General features: G+C 39.9%; 1 protein-coding gene across 7 annotated transcripts in view; it reads right to left on the minus strand.

Annotated features, from left to right (window-relative positions):
- Positions 1 to 429: 429 nt before the first annotated feature.
- Positions 430 to 13,405, minus strand: part of LOC5507882 (homeobox protein Meis1) — a 37,868-nt gene continuing 24,892 nt past the window's right edge. For all 7 annotated transcript variants that reach the window (XM_032376608.2, XM_048730278.1, XM_032376610.2 and 4 more), the window contains exons 8-10: positions 9,966 to 10,117; positions 7,481 to 7,557; positions 430 to 2,562 (exon numbers count right to left, since the gene is read on the minus strand). In XM_032376608.2, the coding sequence (XP_032232499.1) occupies positions 1,989 to 2,562; positions 7,481 to 7,557; positions 9,966 to 10,117 (803 nt within the window). In that variant the 3' untranslated portion in view covers positions 430 to 1,988. The remainder of the gene's footprint in view (positions 2,563 to 7,480; positions 7,558 to 9,965; positions 10,118 to 13,405) is intronic.

Consider the following 13,405-nt stretch of genomic DNA (forward strand, 5'->3'; position numbering starts at 1 on the left):
GAAACTCGGAGTTCGCCACATTGACCACTTTTTTGAACGCTCCGGATCCTTATTTTCCACAAATCGCGGCGACCAATTGAGTAACGCTTTTGCCGAAATTAAGACTAAAACGCCCACAGGAAGGCGAGGCCTATATATAAACTTTTATTGGAGTAACAGCTGTTACGGGACAACAAAAAAGGTTCGTTGATTTATATGTGTGTTGGTGTCCATTGATTTAAGAGTGTGTGTTTTGTGAAGATAGTATTTGTTTATTTTATCGGGAGCGCTTTATGGATAAGGGGGTGTTTGTTTGATTTGGGTGTGTGCAAGGGTAACAGTAGGTATGTGATGGAAAAGGTTCTTTTGGTAGGTTTTTGTGTAGGGTGGGGAGGGGGCTTCTGTGTGTTAAAAGAGCGGTTACAATGCGATTAACAAGTGACAAAAGTATAAGCCAATATTTCTACATTTCTTTGTTGCTTTTCAATAACAAATACATAATATTAATCATTCAATCATATATATATCTCCAGCTTTCAATTTAAAAGACTATCTATCTGCATTTACAAAATAGTGCCACATGTATAAACAAAATACTAGAAACTGTTTACTTGAATATAATACATCATTAGAACGCCTCTTTTTCTCTTTAGCTGATCATAAAAAACACCACCCGAATTGTGTAATCCTTTTTAAAAGGCATTTTACATTGTACTAAATCACACACAAGGACGACAATAGTCAAACAAGATTACCTTGAAAAATTTACAAATAAAACAAAGTTTTTAACTTTCTTAATAAGTTGATCTAAAAATATACTATTCGTTGTGTTATTTTTATCTTTCAAATTAAAGACTGATTTTTATCACATTAAGAAAACACCAATGATCACCCACAGTCCGGGGTAAAACAAAAAAATTAGTTACGCATCATAACCTTATTGCTGTAGCTAAAAGAACACTGGTGTAATTCCTCAAACTTTAGTTATGTATCTTTTGTGACGACATTCTCTATTTGGGCACTTTGTGTATATAAAAGGCTACAGGAAAATCAGAATTAACGTCTTTTTTCAATTCTCAGAAAATAGGGTAGCCATTGAAAAACACTTCCATCAAATTAGAACCTGTTGGAAATATATACCATAGAATTGTCTAGTCAAGCAAGCCCAATGGAGAAATTGCAAGCGTTGCCATAGAAGCATTGTATCATGACATATAAGGCGTTGCTATGGTAGCAACGTATCATTACATATAAGGCGTTTATTACACTATTTTCGTGTTCTGGAAGCAGCATTGTATATTGGACCGAACTATAAATTCCCATTTGATTTTGCCCCATTTGGTAATTATAGAAGGAAAATTTGCCAAGGCCTCATGTCACAATTTCCGGGCGCCACTTAGATTCGCATACCAAAAAATGGTGTATTGCACTTTTTTTAATTTTTTTCGGGTTTTATATTTTCGTAATGCAAGTAAGAGCGAAAATTAAGGTAATACGAATATTTTCAGGTTTGCAGTATGCAATAGGCTATACCATTCAGGTAATAGTCGGCAGGAATCGGCGAATGCAACCGCTTACCGATCAACGCCGAACGATTATTGATTGCAATAGCTCCATAGCATATTCCAAATAAGGCAACACGCGAGCAAGCACGTGGCACTTTCAAAACATTGTCCCAACTGACCTAACAAAAATACTCCAGTAATTCCAGTTTAAAATTTCCAATGAGTACAACTTGACTGATTTTGTAAAGTTGTAGGGAAAACTTCAAGAACTCGCAAATTCTTGGGAAATATTCGATTAGTTTCCGAAGATTGACGGACGGTTCTCGGTAAGTTTTCGGAAAACCTTCCAAGACCCGTGAATTCGTGTCAAATTTCCGATTAGTTTTTAACGGATCATGGGGTCCTCGGAAAGTTTTCGGAAAACCCTCGAGACACCGGTATCGCACCCCTGCTGGTTGGTGGAGACCATGAATTATTGGCTTATGGATACTGCGTAAGACGTCTTTAACTGGAGTGCATGTCCATCACGGATTGTGTCATGCCTCCCTCAGACACGATAATTGACGGCGAACTCTGGCTGGACGAGATGAGTTGGGACCCGGGGTGTCCCGGATGGTGCGCATGCGCGTGAGGGTGTCCCGGCGGCGGCATCATCATGGCGTGAGGGTGCCCCGGGATGTACATGGGCTGTGGCTGCGGTGGCATGGATGAGCGGTACGCATGAGGGGACTGCAGCTGGCCATGCATGGAGTGAGCCATGGTGGTAGCTATCTGCATGGTGCCCACGCCGCTGCTGGCGGGGTCCTGCATGTAGGCCCGAGGCGAGAAGTGAGGAGGCTGCACCCCTCCGTCGAGGTGGTAGTTGGGGTGAGCCTGCGGGTGATGCTGCTCCGGGTAGTACCCCGGTGGGGGATGCCCGGGACCGGGTCCGTAGCGAGGTGGTCCGGGGGACGGTATCCCCTGCCCTATGGAGCTTTTCCGCCGTCTAGACTTGAATACTGTCACAACAGGGGATTTGCCAGCTCTGTTGGAAGCGTCAATCATGGGCTGCACGATTCGTCTTCTCGCATTGATAAACCTTCAAGAACAGTCAAATGCTGTATTAGAATGTGATACTTTAAAACTTTGTTTTATGTTAATGGCCGCGTTACTTTAAAATGTTGTGTTTTTTTTTATAACGTTTTATTTAAAGATGCCAGTAGCGGGTCTACGGGGAGGGTCTAGGGGGTTTAACCCCCCTCCTATGGGCTGCCAGAAAGCCATATGAAAAAAAAAAAAAATCCAAAAAATTTGACGAAATATTAATTGTGTGAAAAGTACTGCGTGCAAAATTCAAGAAATTAACACTGTACGAAAGTATTTATTTATTGGAAAAGTTACGGTGCGGTAAGATATCTGTGCGTCTGCTGTTTTTCCATTTTTACAGTGGCCCACTTAATTGAAAAGCCATATGAATCCTAACCACCAAAGAAAGCAATCTCACCGTCTAGGCGTATAAAAGCTCTATATAAAAGGGGAAGGAATCTTAACAGGAAACAGGATGGACAATCTGAAAAGCCAGAAACCATTTCCGGAGAGTAGAAAGCGCGGGAAAACATTACTATTAAAATTCTTGGGTATTCAAAAGTGTAGAATAAGTAAGATCGACATAAAATGGCCCAGTGAGGTATTCTAGGGTAATCCTTTGGGCGTTTTAATTTGATAACGAAAGTTTGACCAATTTCTAGACAGTTTCAGCACGGTTTGCAATCTCTAAAGTCATACCATGCTAATCGTGTTATCTCAAAACCGCGGATATCACAAAGAAACAAATGAATATTCCATTACCACTATCATAGGTAAAATATTTTTCATGAAAAACTTTTCATAATATTTTCTTTACGATAATCTTTACCGATATCGTTAGTACAGGGTTATCTCGGCGCGATTAAGATAGCTTTTCGAACTCGAAGATTTTTAAAGTCTCGTAATGGTTTTGTTATCTTCCAAAACAGAGCGAATTGATCAGCAAGTTAAATTTTTTATCGATATTGAAACGCCGTTCAAACCGCACTGGAAAATCAAATGAGAACTCTTCGGAAAGGTTTTATAGATAACTGCACAGCTTTTATTGCGAGGTTTTTCGCATTATACCCGCTAAGATTAGAATATATCTACCGAAGGAAGTCCTCTTCATCTAGAGTACACATCCATTAGTTGGCGGAAAAGGGAGGAAAGAGAAAATATTGTACAATCTAACAAGTTCTTTTTAAAAACGGTCTCCTTTGTTATTTATCGGAGCAAACACAGTTCAAATAGTATTAAACTATAGTAAAATTAAGGTGGCAAAATATGGTTATGGTCTTCTGAAAACACGTTTAAACAGTTAAAGGATTTTTATGTCAAAGTTGCTCTTTTTTGCATCGAATGTTTAAATGCCCTCTAGACCTTCAAATTGAAAGAAATAATAAAAACTCTTAGGAAAATTGAGCGAAATTTCTATGATTATTATATCAAGAAATAAAACAAGGCCAAGCTTCAAAAAGAACATGAAGACAAAGCCCCAAGCACATTGTAGGATATACGACTATCCAATATGTGCGTTCTAACGATTACCGTGCGCGTTTGGGATAGACAAAAATATTGAACCACGGAAAGATCCAAGCATTTGCCAGTCAAAAATATAGAAAAAGGGAAGTAAAACTCAGGTCATTATTTCTTTACTTGAAAAGGGATCGCCTGGTTGGTTGATGTCAAAAGTTTAAAAGCGAGCAGTAAAGCGTCGGCATCAGAATGTTTGACAAAGCACGACTTTATCACGGAGTAGGGTAAGTTTGCCGAATACGCGGAAGAAGATCAAGAATGCAAAACGGAAACACAACCTGAATTTCCTTTTTTGTTACGAAAAAACTTCTAAGCTGAGAGCACTACTTTTGATGTCCTCGACAGAAATGTTCCGCTTTCATGGAAACAATCGGATCTGGGAAAATCCAAATGCACCTTGAAGGTACAGGCCTTGGAAATCAGGCAATGATATGTCACCGAAAACTCCCAATTAGTATGATAACACGACATATCACGAGGCAAACTGAAGGAATGAAAAACGCCTAAAGGCAAGTTTGTTTCATGCAGTAGTTATTGAGGTTACAAATAAACAGAATTCCAAGTCTGGAAGCGCAATGAATTAGTAAAAAAAGAGGGTAGGAACTATACCACCTGATTGTCAATAAACAATCAAGCATAAAAAATTAATTTTAGCAACGAGGGAAAATGCCTTTAGGGCGTTGGGCGGATAGGTGTGACTGGTATCTCTGGGTGGTAGAATGCGGGGTGTGGAGTATGATCTACGGGTAGTTAGAAGCAGGTATTGCACGCTGTTATAACAGGGGAATATCAGTGATGAAGCAATACATTCTAATGACTAGTTGGCAAATTGGCTTGGGATGAATATAATTCTATTAAACAATGTGAATGTTTTTATTAGACATAGATGTTAATTTTAACGCCATTTTAGTTTTATTTATTTTGGAAATTTGGGATGTTAAAAGAAAATGTCAAAGTTGATAAAGTATTTTGGATAGAATTAACAGCGAAGGGGTTTAAACGAGTTGTGTTAAAAAAAAAGAATCCTGTGAAGGGTTTATCGGTACAGAATTGACAAACATGGGAAATTTGACAAATATACACGAGTTTACCACACGGGCAGTTGAATGAGTCAGATGTGTATTTAAAAACCTCCTTTGTTGCGTTCTTGACATCCAATTTATTACACACAAAAAACAGCCTTAATCAAATTTCTAAAAGGCTTTTAAAGATATTTAGACGGCTAGTTATTTAGCCAAATAAATCAAAAGTTCTTTGTGTAATACTCTCAACATGAAAAAACACGATTTGATGGTTGGAGGAAAATAGCATCATTCATGAGAGTTTCCGAGTCTTCGACGTGTGTTCGTAATGTGTTTTAAGGACATCTTTAAGACTTTTAAGTACGGTAGATAGCATTTGAGTCTAATCTGACAACGCTATGGCACGGGTCTTAATTCGCTTTTATCCCTATAATATGGATTATATGGCTAGGGGCTGATTTCCGACACTTGTGCGGGGATAAACGGAGGAAAAGATATCGAGTTTAGATCACTTGTGAAAGATGAATAAAGTGGCAAATTCGCTACGATTCACTTAATATAGCAAAACTTTTCTCGGCTCTTCTGCAGTTTAGAGAAACTTATTCTGGGTAAGAATTCTCCTAGAACGATATAAAATAAAGATAAGATTAATTGTGTGAACAAGTCTAGAGGTGGAAAAAAACTTGCTTGTTTCACATGGGCGAGTTTTGGCTTAAAAAACAGGGGGCGCTTTTCACCACAGTTCCTTTTTCACCAAAAATGTATCGAGGTAACGTAGGAGAAATTTCAAGCTTTATTTCTCTTCTTTTAAGAGATATAAAACAGGCTGGGTTTTTTTTAAACCAAACAAAGAAACATTGGACTTCCACCACAACGTCCGGTTTTTTTTTCAATACCGTCTTTGGTAATCAGAGCTGTTTCTTTCAACCAAGAACGCGAACCGAACAATCCCTGGCAGTCATCTCTTGAATGAGACAGCCGTTATTCAACACGTCAAAACTTCTCTTTTCAGCCAAATAAAAGCCTTTTGAAAGCCAGGGTGAAGAAAATGTCCACAGAATCACAAAAGAACTGACAAACAGCCATGTCTGTGTCACCCAGAGGGTGGGAAAATTTTGCTTAGTTTGCCAAATTCAGATCCATGTTGCCCTGTGTTTTGTCAAACATCGGGGTAAAAAAGACTTGTAAAAACAGTTGCTTAAAAAAATGAAAGACGGGCAATTGAATGACAAATGTCAATTAGAAAATAAATTAAATGAAGCTCTCAAGTCCTACTTAACAAATAACATATTGTTCAGAAGAGGTTTTCGATAAAAAATAAAAAAATGAAAAAGATGGTTGCGAGCCGTTATTCCAAATCTACGGTAACGTTAATGCCCAAAGCTTTTCCCTAATCCCTTCTCAAATAGCCGTTTCTCGTGTTTTTGTGCTAAAAAGGTTTTTAAGCTTTAGCGGTATCAGCATTGAAGTAAACGCCAGAAATGTTTGTATTTCTGTCTCTAGGGTTTCAAGTGTCACTTTCTATTAGTTTCACTTTCAGGTTCTTTCCGACTTCTTAAGAGAAAATCCTAATTCATCCAAAGAACTGGACAACAATAACCCATATCAGATTGACACACCAAAAAGAGGTTTTATTGAACGCCGACAAGTTTACAAAGGCGTGGAATGCGTGTTATTCCCTAACTTCTCCACTAATATTTCGCTTGAAGGACGTATTGTCATGCTCTCTGATTGGATCTCTGTGCCTAATTTGGGCTAAACTAATAACCGAGCCAAGATATTTGTCAAAACAAAAGGTTTTTAGGGAGACACTTTAAAGCAAGAGCTCCCGTGTCACCGGAGATACACAGACGGCCGGCGAAAATGTTCAAGACACCTACTTTCTCGGATTTCCTTTAACGCGTTAAATATTCAACACCAAATCAAGCGTTGCACTGATAAATGGGAGATAGAGTTTCATTAAAAACGAAGTTGAGCGAAAACGTGAAATAAATTAGAAAGATAAACTCGTGACAATTCCGGTATTGCGAGTACTTCCTTGTAGTTATTAGATGAATTAGCAAGCCCACTCACGATTAGCGATTGTCACTCCCAATTCACTCGAAAATAATCCCAGAGCAAATTCCCATCAAAAATAAAAGAAACACTGGACGAAAATTAATGAACATTTCCTCTTTGGGCAAACACCATCACAATTCTTTCCCTCTCTTAATTTCTTAGCACAATATTAGCGCGTCCTTAAATGGTTCCCCTCCCAATTTAGGTGGGCACAAAATCAGTTTGTGGAATTAGACTAAACAAACCGTCTGACGTTAGGCGTGAGTGGAAATATAATGATTCCATAATAACTGTTAATACAAAGTTTTCACAAAAATCAACTGGACAGCTTACCAGTTATTTACTTGCAGGATTGTCAAGCCGGTTTCTTGGGCGAGTGACCTTTTCTGCTCTTCAGACGGGTATGGGTGCTAAAAGAGAGGAATATTTCAATATTGATATATCTCATGATTAAACAATTCCTGGCATCTCTTTGCTACTATTATAGTTAAATAAACACCTTTCGAAGCTCTGACAAAAAGAAATAGGTTGCAAAAATGCTTTTTAGGACTTCAGTACATGTAAAACCCTGTGGGGCTGAAAACAAAACTACTACTGCAGTAAGCGAAAACAGCAAAAAGAGGATTTGTTTTGTTTTTTAAAGCGTTTAAAAAGAATTTAGTGTCACTTTACTGAAAGGAGAAACTTTCGACAACGAAATAGGATTACTGCTGCACGAATCATTATTAATTTAGTGTCAAAGTATTAGCGTCAAAGCACGTCTTTGCTTAGTATTTGCCTTGTTCACTAAATGATTCTCGTAGAGAAAGCATGAAGGCACGTTTCCAATGAGATAAAAATATCCACAAGACATATTTCCGTGCGTGTAGTGTTTTGGCGTGTCAATGAATAGTCTTTGGAATCCCTGCTAGTTTTTGCCAATATCCACAAAGAAAGGCGACCCAATATGTGCAAATAGCATGGAAAATCTTTTTAATAAGCCAAGAGAAATTTTCTCGCATTGCAAAGCATTGCAAAGTTCAAGTACTTTTTCATAAGATTCGTGTAAGGACTTTCTTCGTTTTGGTCGGAGTCTCGCCAATTGTTTGACATGAAAAGGTAATGATAACAAAGCAAGCTTTCTTCACGGATAATAAGTATCAATAAAGGATCCACACGCGCAATCAAGGAGGCTGCGATTAATTAGGATATCATAAAGAGAGAATAAAACCAGGACCATAGATCACAATAGGGTGTTTCGACGCCAAAGGGTAATATCATTATTGGAGGCAATGAGACGTGATAGGTGCAAGGGCGTGACCTGTTTGCGGCGCCGCGGGAACGCCCTAATCCGCAAATTGGACATCTACACATGACCAGTCTTCAAATTAGGACATCTTCTTAGACAAGGTGACAAATGGTTTAGGCATTTATTGCAACAACAAACAAGCGTTGACGTCTTCTGTTTACTGGTATTTCTAGCCAATTTGTGAAGACAAAGAGATTTGAATGAGTCCTTTGGATTCTAATATTTCAGAGGAATGCAACTAAATTTCTGCAGTGCGAATAAAGACAAAGGACTTCAATTAGCTTTTCATCACGTAACCGACAAATAACGTTTGAATAAAACTTGTATTCCCAGAACTTAGCCACAAGTGAGACTTTTTTTTTATTCGCTGATTCACCGATGCTTTTTCGCCGAAGAACTTTTCTTCGTTAGCGCAAATCAATAAATCCGGAAAAAACTACTGTCTTTTCTTGCTCCTGAAAACTCAATAAACAGTTACCCTTTATATCTTAAGTCTGATTGAGGCTTTTTCTACAGACAATTTAAACCAACTTATCCTTTGCAAAGTTGATAAATACCGAAAACTCATCCTTTTCATCCTTCAACAAAATTTAACCACGAAGTGACCTTTTTTATTCACCGAGTGACCGATGGTTTTTCACCAAACAACTTAAGCTAACTTTTCATTCCCCTTGCACTCAATCGATGTCTTTACTTGCGTCACTATGTAAGACCTCGACAAACACCCATTCATTCGCTAATTCCACGTCTGACAGCAAACCCTGGATCGATAAACAAATAGTAAAGAAGACCCATCACTTTGGCTAAAAATCATACATGTCCGCTAGCTTTCAATATAAATAGGTTGGCGACGGCTCTCACGGAGTTGGCAGGTACATGTCGCCTCCGCTACTCGATACCCTTCGGAAGAAACTTACCACATTTTCAACCAAGCTTCGCCTTACTTTTATGCGCGTTTTCTTTCAAGATTTTACGTGTGCTTTATTTGAGTAAAGTGATTAAAAAAAAATATATTACTGACCCTTTAAGTTGCTATTGAAATAAATAAAAGACACCGGACGTTGATTGCGGGATAGGTTCTTTTCCTAGGGGTATCGAATTTCACCTTTTCTTGTATGCAAAACGGTGAATGCACTTTGTAAATGAACGCCACGTCCGCGAAAAAAAAAACATCACCAATGCTTCTCCTTTGAAAACAAAAACCGCTGTGTACTTTGAAACGAAATAGGCTAAGGGTTCCCGGTTTTGAATCGGAAAAAAAAATGGGCGGTTTCCCTTAGTTTCCGTGTTTTTTCTTGTTCTTATTGGAACCGATTATGTAAGGCGAAATCTTACTCTTTCCGTTAAGAAACCTCAAAGTTTTCGTTGTTTGCGTTTTTGTTAGTTAGCGTAAGGTGTAATAAACGGTTCTAAAGTGTGTCAAGGTTTACCGTGAGGTGTTGGAAGACCCACGCTTTCATGATGTTGGTGGCGGCCTTCGGTTGGTAGCGTAAGGTGTAATAAACGGTTCTAAAGTGTGTCAAGGTTTACCGTGAGGTGTTGGAAGAGCCACGCTTTCATGATGTTGGTGGCGGCCTTCGGGAAAATTCCCCGTTTCTTCTGGCTTTTCTTCCCTCCTTGGTCGTCGTCCGCCGTTTCGCTTCCTCCATCATCTGATCCTATCGATGCGTTGAGCGATTGACCTGGAATAATAGCGAAATGAAAGCATTAAGAGTCACTTCAAGTACTCAGATGTTTAGCCTAACCCTTCTTCCAAAGTAAGGGTAGAAATCCTTCTAAGTATAATATCCTAATCAAGAGATTACAATTTAAATTGTCAAACACAAGGTGTCCAAACTCAATACAGAGGCTCTCCAATAAGTGCTAGAATCAAGAAAAGGCCACTTGTCCTTGTGTCCGAAGTTTGCCAATCTATCTCACAAACTTTACAAGTGCTCACGCATCGTTAACTCAAGTCTCTTTCAAGACTTGTCACTACTTCAGTGTTAAAACCCTAAAACAGTCAACAGATCGTTTGGGGTTCACCATCGCGTTTAGGTACTAACAACCCGTTCTAAGAGATTATCTTACGTTGAGCGCTGTGTTCGAATTTCAACATCTTTTCACCGTTCAGGTCGTAGATGCTGTCATGGACTGGTCTCATATTGATTTCTATCGTGTCAGACTAGATGGGTTTTAAGGGCAGTCGCACGATATTCCCAACGAATTTGTCTGTCAATGTCTCAATTAGATGAAGCGGGTTAATGAGTCTCTTAGAAAGGGACAGCTCGAGGTGGCTTGGGACAGCTTGAGATGGTTCGAGATGGCTTGGCACCTGGTTCTCCTCTGAGCACCTGAGAGGTTATGGGGAATGCGCGCGCGGACGATCGGTTACAAATCGCCTCCCAACACAACGCGCCAACGAGTCTAACTGGAGCCCAGGATCGACGCGTGATTAGTCCTGCCCATAGACCAGCGCTTGATTGACGGGTCTTAAATAAACTCGGTAAAACTGACACTTTCTATAATTAAACTGGAAAGATAAAAGTCATCCTTAAATCCCACTTAAAATGTATGCGTTAGTTGTTTTTTATGAAATTGGAAAATGCAGATCAGTTAAAAGCATTTTTCGGCTGAATGTCAAATGCGACAGTAAGCGATGTTTGATCTAATATCTAAGCCTTTTTCCTATCTTTTCACATTAATTTTTTCGTGAGTTGCAAAACAAATATCTCAGTGACATTCTGGCCCCGGTTAGAGTAAATAATATTTCTTCTAAAAAATGCAAAACACACAAGAATGAGGCCAGCCATGGAAAAACAAATGCTCGAAGTTATATAAGGCACGATGCACGATAGGTCGAACAGCTGTCTTGAGTAAAAAAATCTGACAGGCCCTGGAGAGGTTTTGTGACCGATCTGTAATCTTCTTAAAAACAAAAGGGTGAAGGACTTTACACTCCATTGTACCGCTATTTAGCACCCTATAACAGAGTCTTAATAACCTGTAAGTAAGGGTTTGTTCTTGGAACATAACGGTGGATTTGCGCGCTGTGTTTTCAGAGGGCGCGCGCGAGCGATGCTTCGAGGGAAAAAAACGTATCTCGTAATCTTGGCAGAAAATGACCGTGACTTTGATGAAAGTGACACCGGCCTGATAAACGTTATTCCTTAGACCGCAGTTATTTCCTAGAAGCTCGATATGATCTGCGCTCTCTTTCTCAGCTTCCTGCACACTGACAAAGTTTGTAAAAAATACCGAGTTGTTATCGGAGCGCTGGGAAAATAGACCTCTCCTTAAAGAGAAGATCAATCCACGGCTAGTGAAACCCAAAACGTAAAGATCATTTGCACAAGCTCAGATGACTTGATAGCACTTTAAGCTGCCCCCGTCTTCCCGCTCGCGCCAAACAATGAAGTAAGCGATAAGAGAAGAAAAAACCCTTGTGTCTCAAGATGCAGCGAGAGCTCGCTCTAAGATGGTGCTTCAGACTTGTCACGCCTCGCACTTGGATTTTGACAAACCTTTTCAGGCTCGCTTAAGTGCTCACAAAAGGATCTAGCAGCACTAAGTCAGATTACACTATTCACCTGTTCTTCTCTCCTGACACGAGTACCCGTGATAGCCCCTCCTGAGTTCCTCTCCGAGAGGCATAGTGGTATCAAAGCCTTCGAAATATTAGCGGCACTGATCGAGTAAGGCTGCCGGAGGGAATCGCTCACCTCCTCGAGAATCTAATGAAGCGCGCGAAGCCGATTTAGCCGTAATGAATTCCCAAGCGTTTTTTCTGAAGTGTGCAAGTCTCATGTGGACGATTCAAGGGATTGTAGAACTTCCTTAGTGGTTCAAGTTATAAGTGACAGCGTGCGCATAATGAATTATTCGTTGACAGTACTTCAGGAAATTACGAGAGGAAATTGCATAAGGCTATCTTGTCAGATATATCAAAGATCACGGATAACTGTCAAATAGAAAGCAAAGAGAGAATGGAACGGTACACACGCACTTAGTCGTAGGCACCCTATTATCGTCCACAATATTGCAAAATACACATCTTTTTTGACTTAAATGGGATCTCGGGGATCTCTTTGCATTAAGAGTGGCGCGCGCGATCACCCGAAAGCAACAACTTTCCTATTGAGATCGGGAAAATCATGGGAACCTCCCCCCCTCTTAATTATCAAAGATTTGCCAAAATGACAGACTCTGCGCTCGAGTACCATATGCACCTAAACCATCGAAACTATAAGGAAACCTTTTAGGGGAATCTGGAGGGCAAGATCGCAACAAAACAGAAATCCTCCCTCGGCAAACAGGCAAGCGCTCAACCGCCGTGAGATCCACCATGACTCATTACATTGACAAATTGGTAAACGAAACTGGCACATGTGTTGGTTTCTGTTAATTTCGCTGACCTCCCCCATGTCAAAACAAGCGCACTAAATGGAATTTCTTATTGTTCCGTCTCAACGGCGGGGTTAGCGGCGAGTGGAGGCTTAGCGAGCTAATTGTAACTTTTCTTGGTAGACAGTTAACTATGTTTGTCCAACTCAGACGGTGTCACATCAATAGATGGACAGTTCCACTCCCAAGAAAGCAACGGAGGGAATAGCACGCGATCGCTAACAATCATACGCATTTTCTCGCGCCAAACTAGCGCCATTGTGCAAGCAAAAAGTCATGCTTCCCCCGCGGAACACAATAACACGCCGTGTAAATAGGAAACACACTGACATGACTTTTCTTTTCTTCAACGTAACTGACACATTAGTCACAACAAAGAGTAGAAATATAGCAACATAGCGGCAGTTTGCATTTGTCTATAGAGCGTGTCTTGGATGCTGTAAAGTGATATTCTTTTTAATTACGCGTAGAAAAGAGCCCATTGTACAGCTGTGTCAACACAGACACCGAGCTTTCAACCCAATAAAGGCCTACAGAATAAATCCAGCCCTGCACCAATAATAAGTCGAACTCTTTACACAATTGTT

The sequence above is a fragment of the Nematostella vectensis genome, chromosome 7 (assembly GCF_932526225.1).
Source record: "Nematostella vectensis chromosome 7, jaNemVect1.1, whole genome shotgun sequence".
NCBI lineage: Eukaryota > Metazoa > Cnidaria > Anthozoa > Actiniaria > Edwardsiidae > Nematostella > Nematostella vectensis.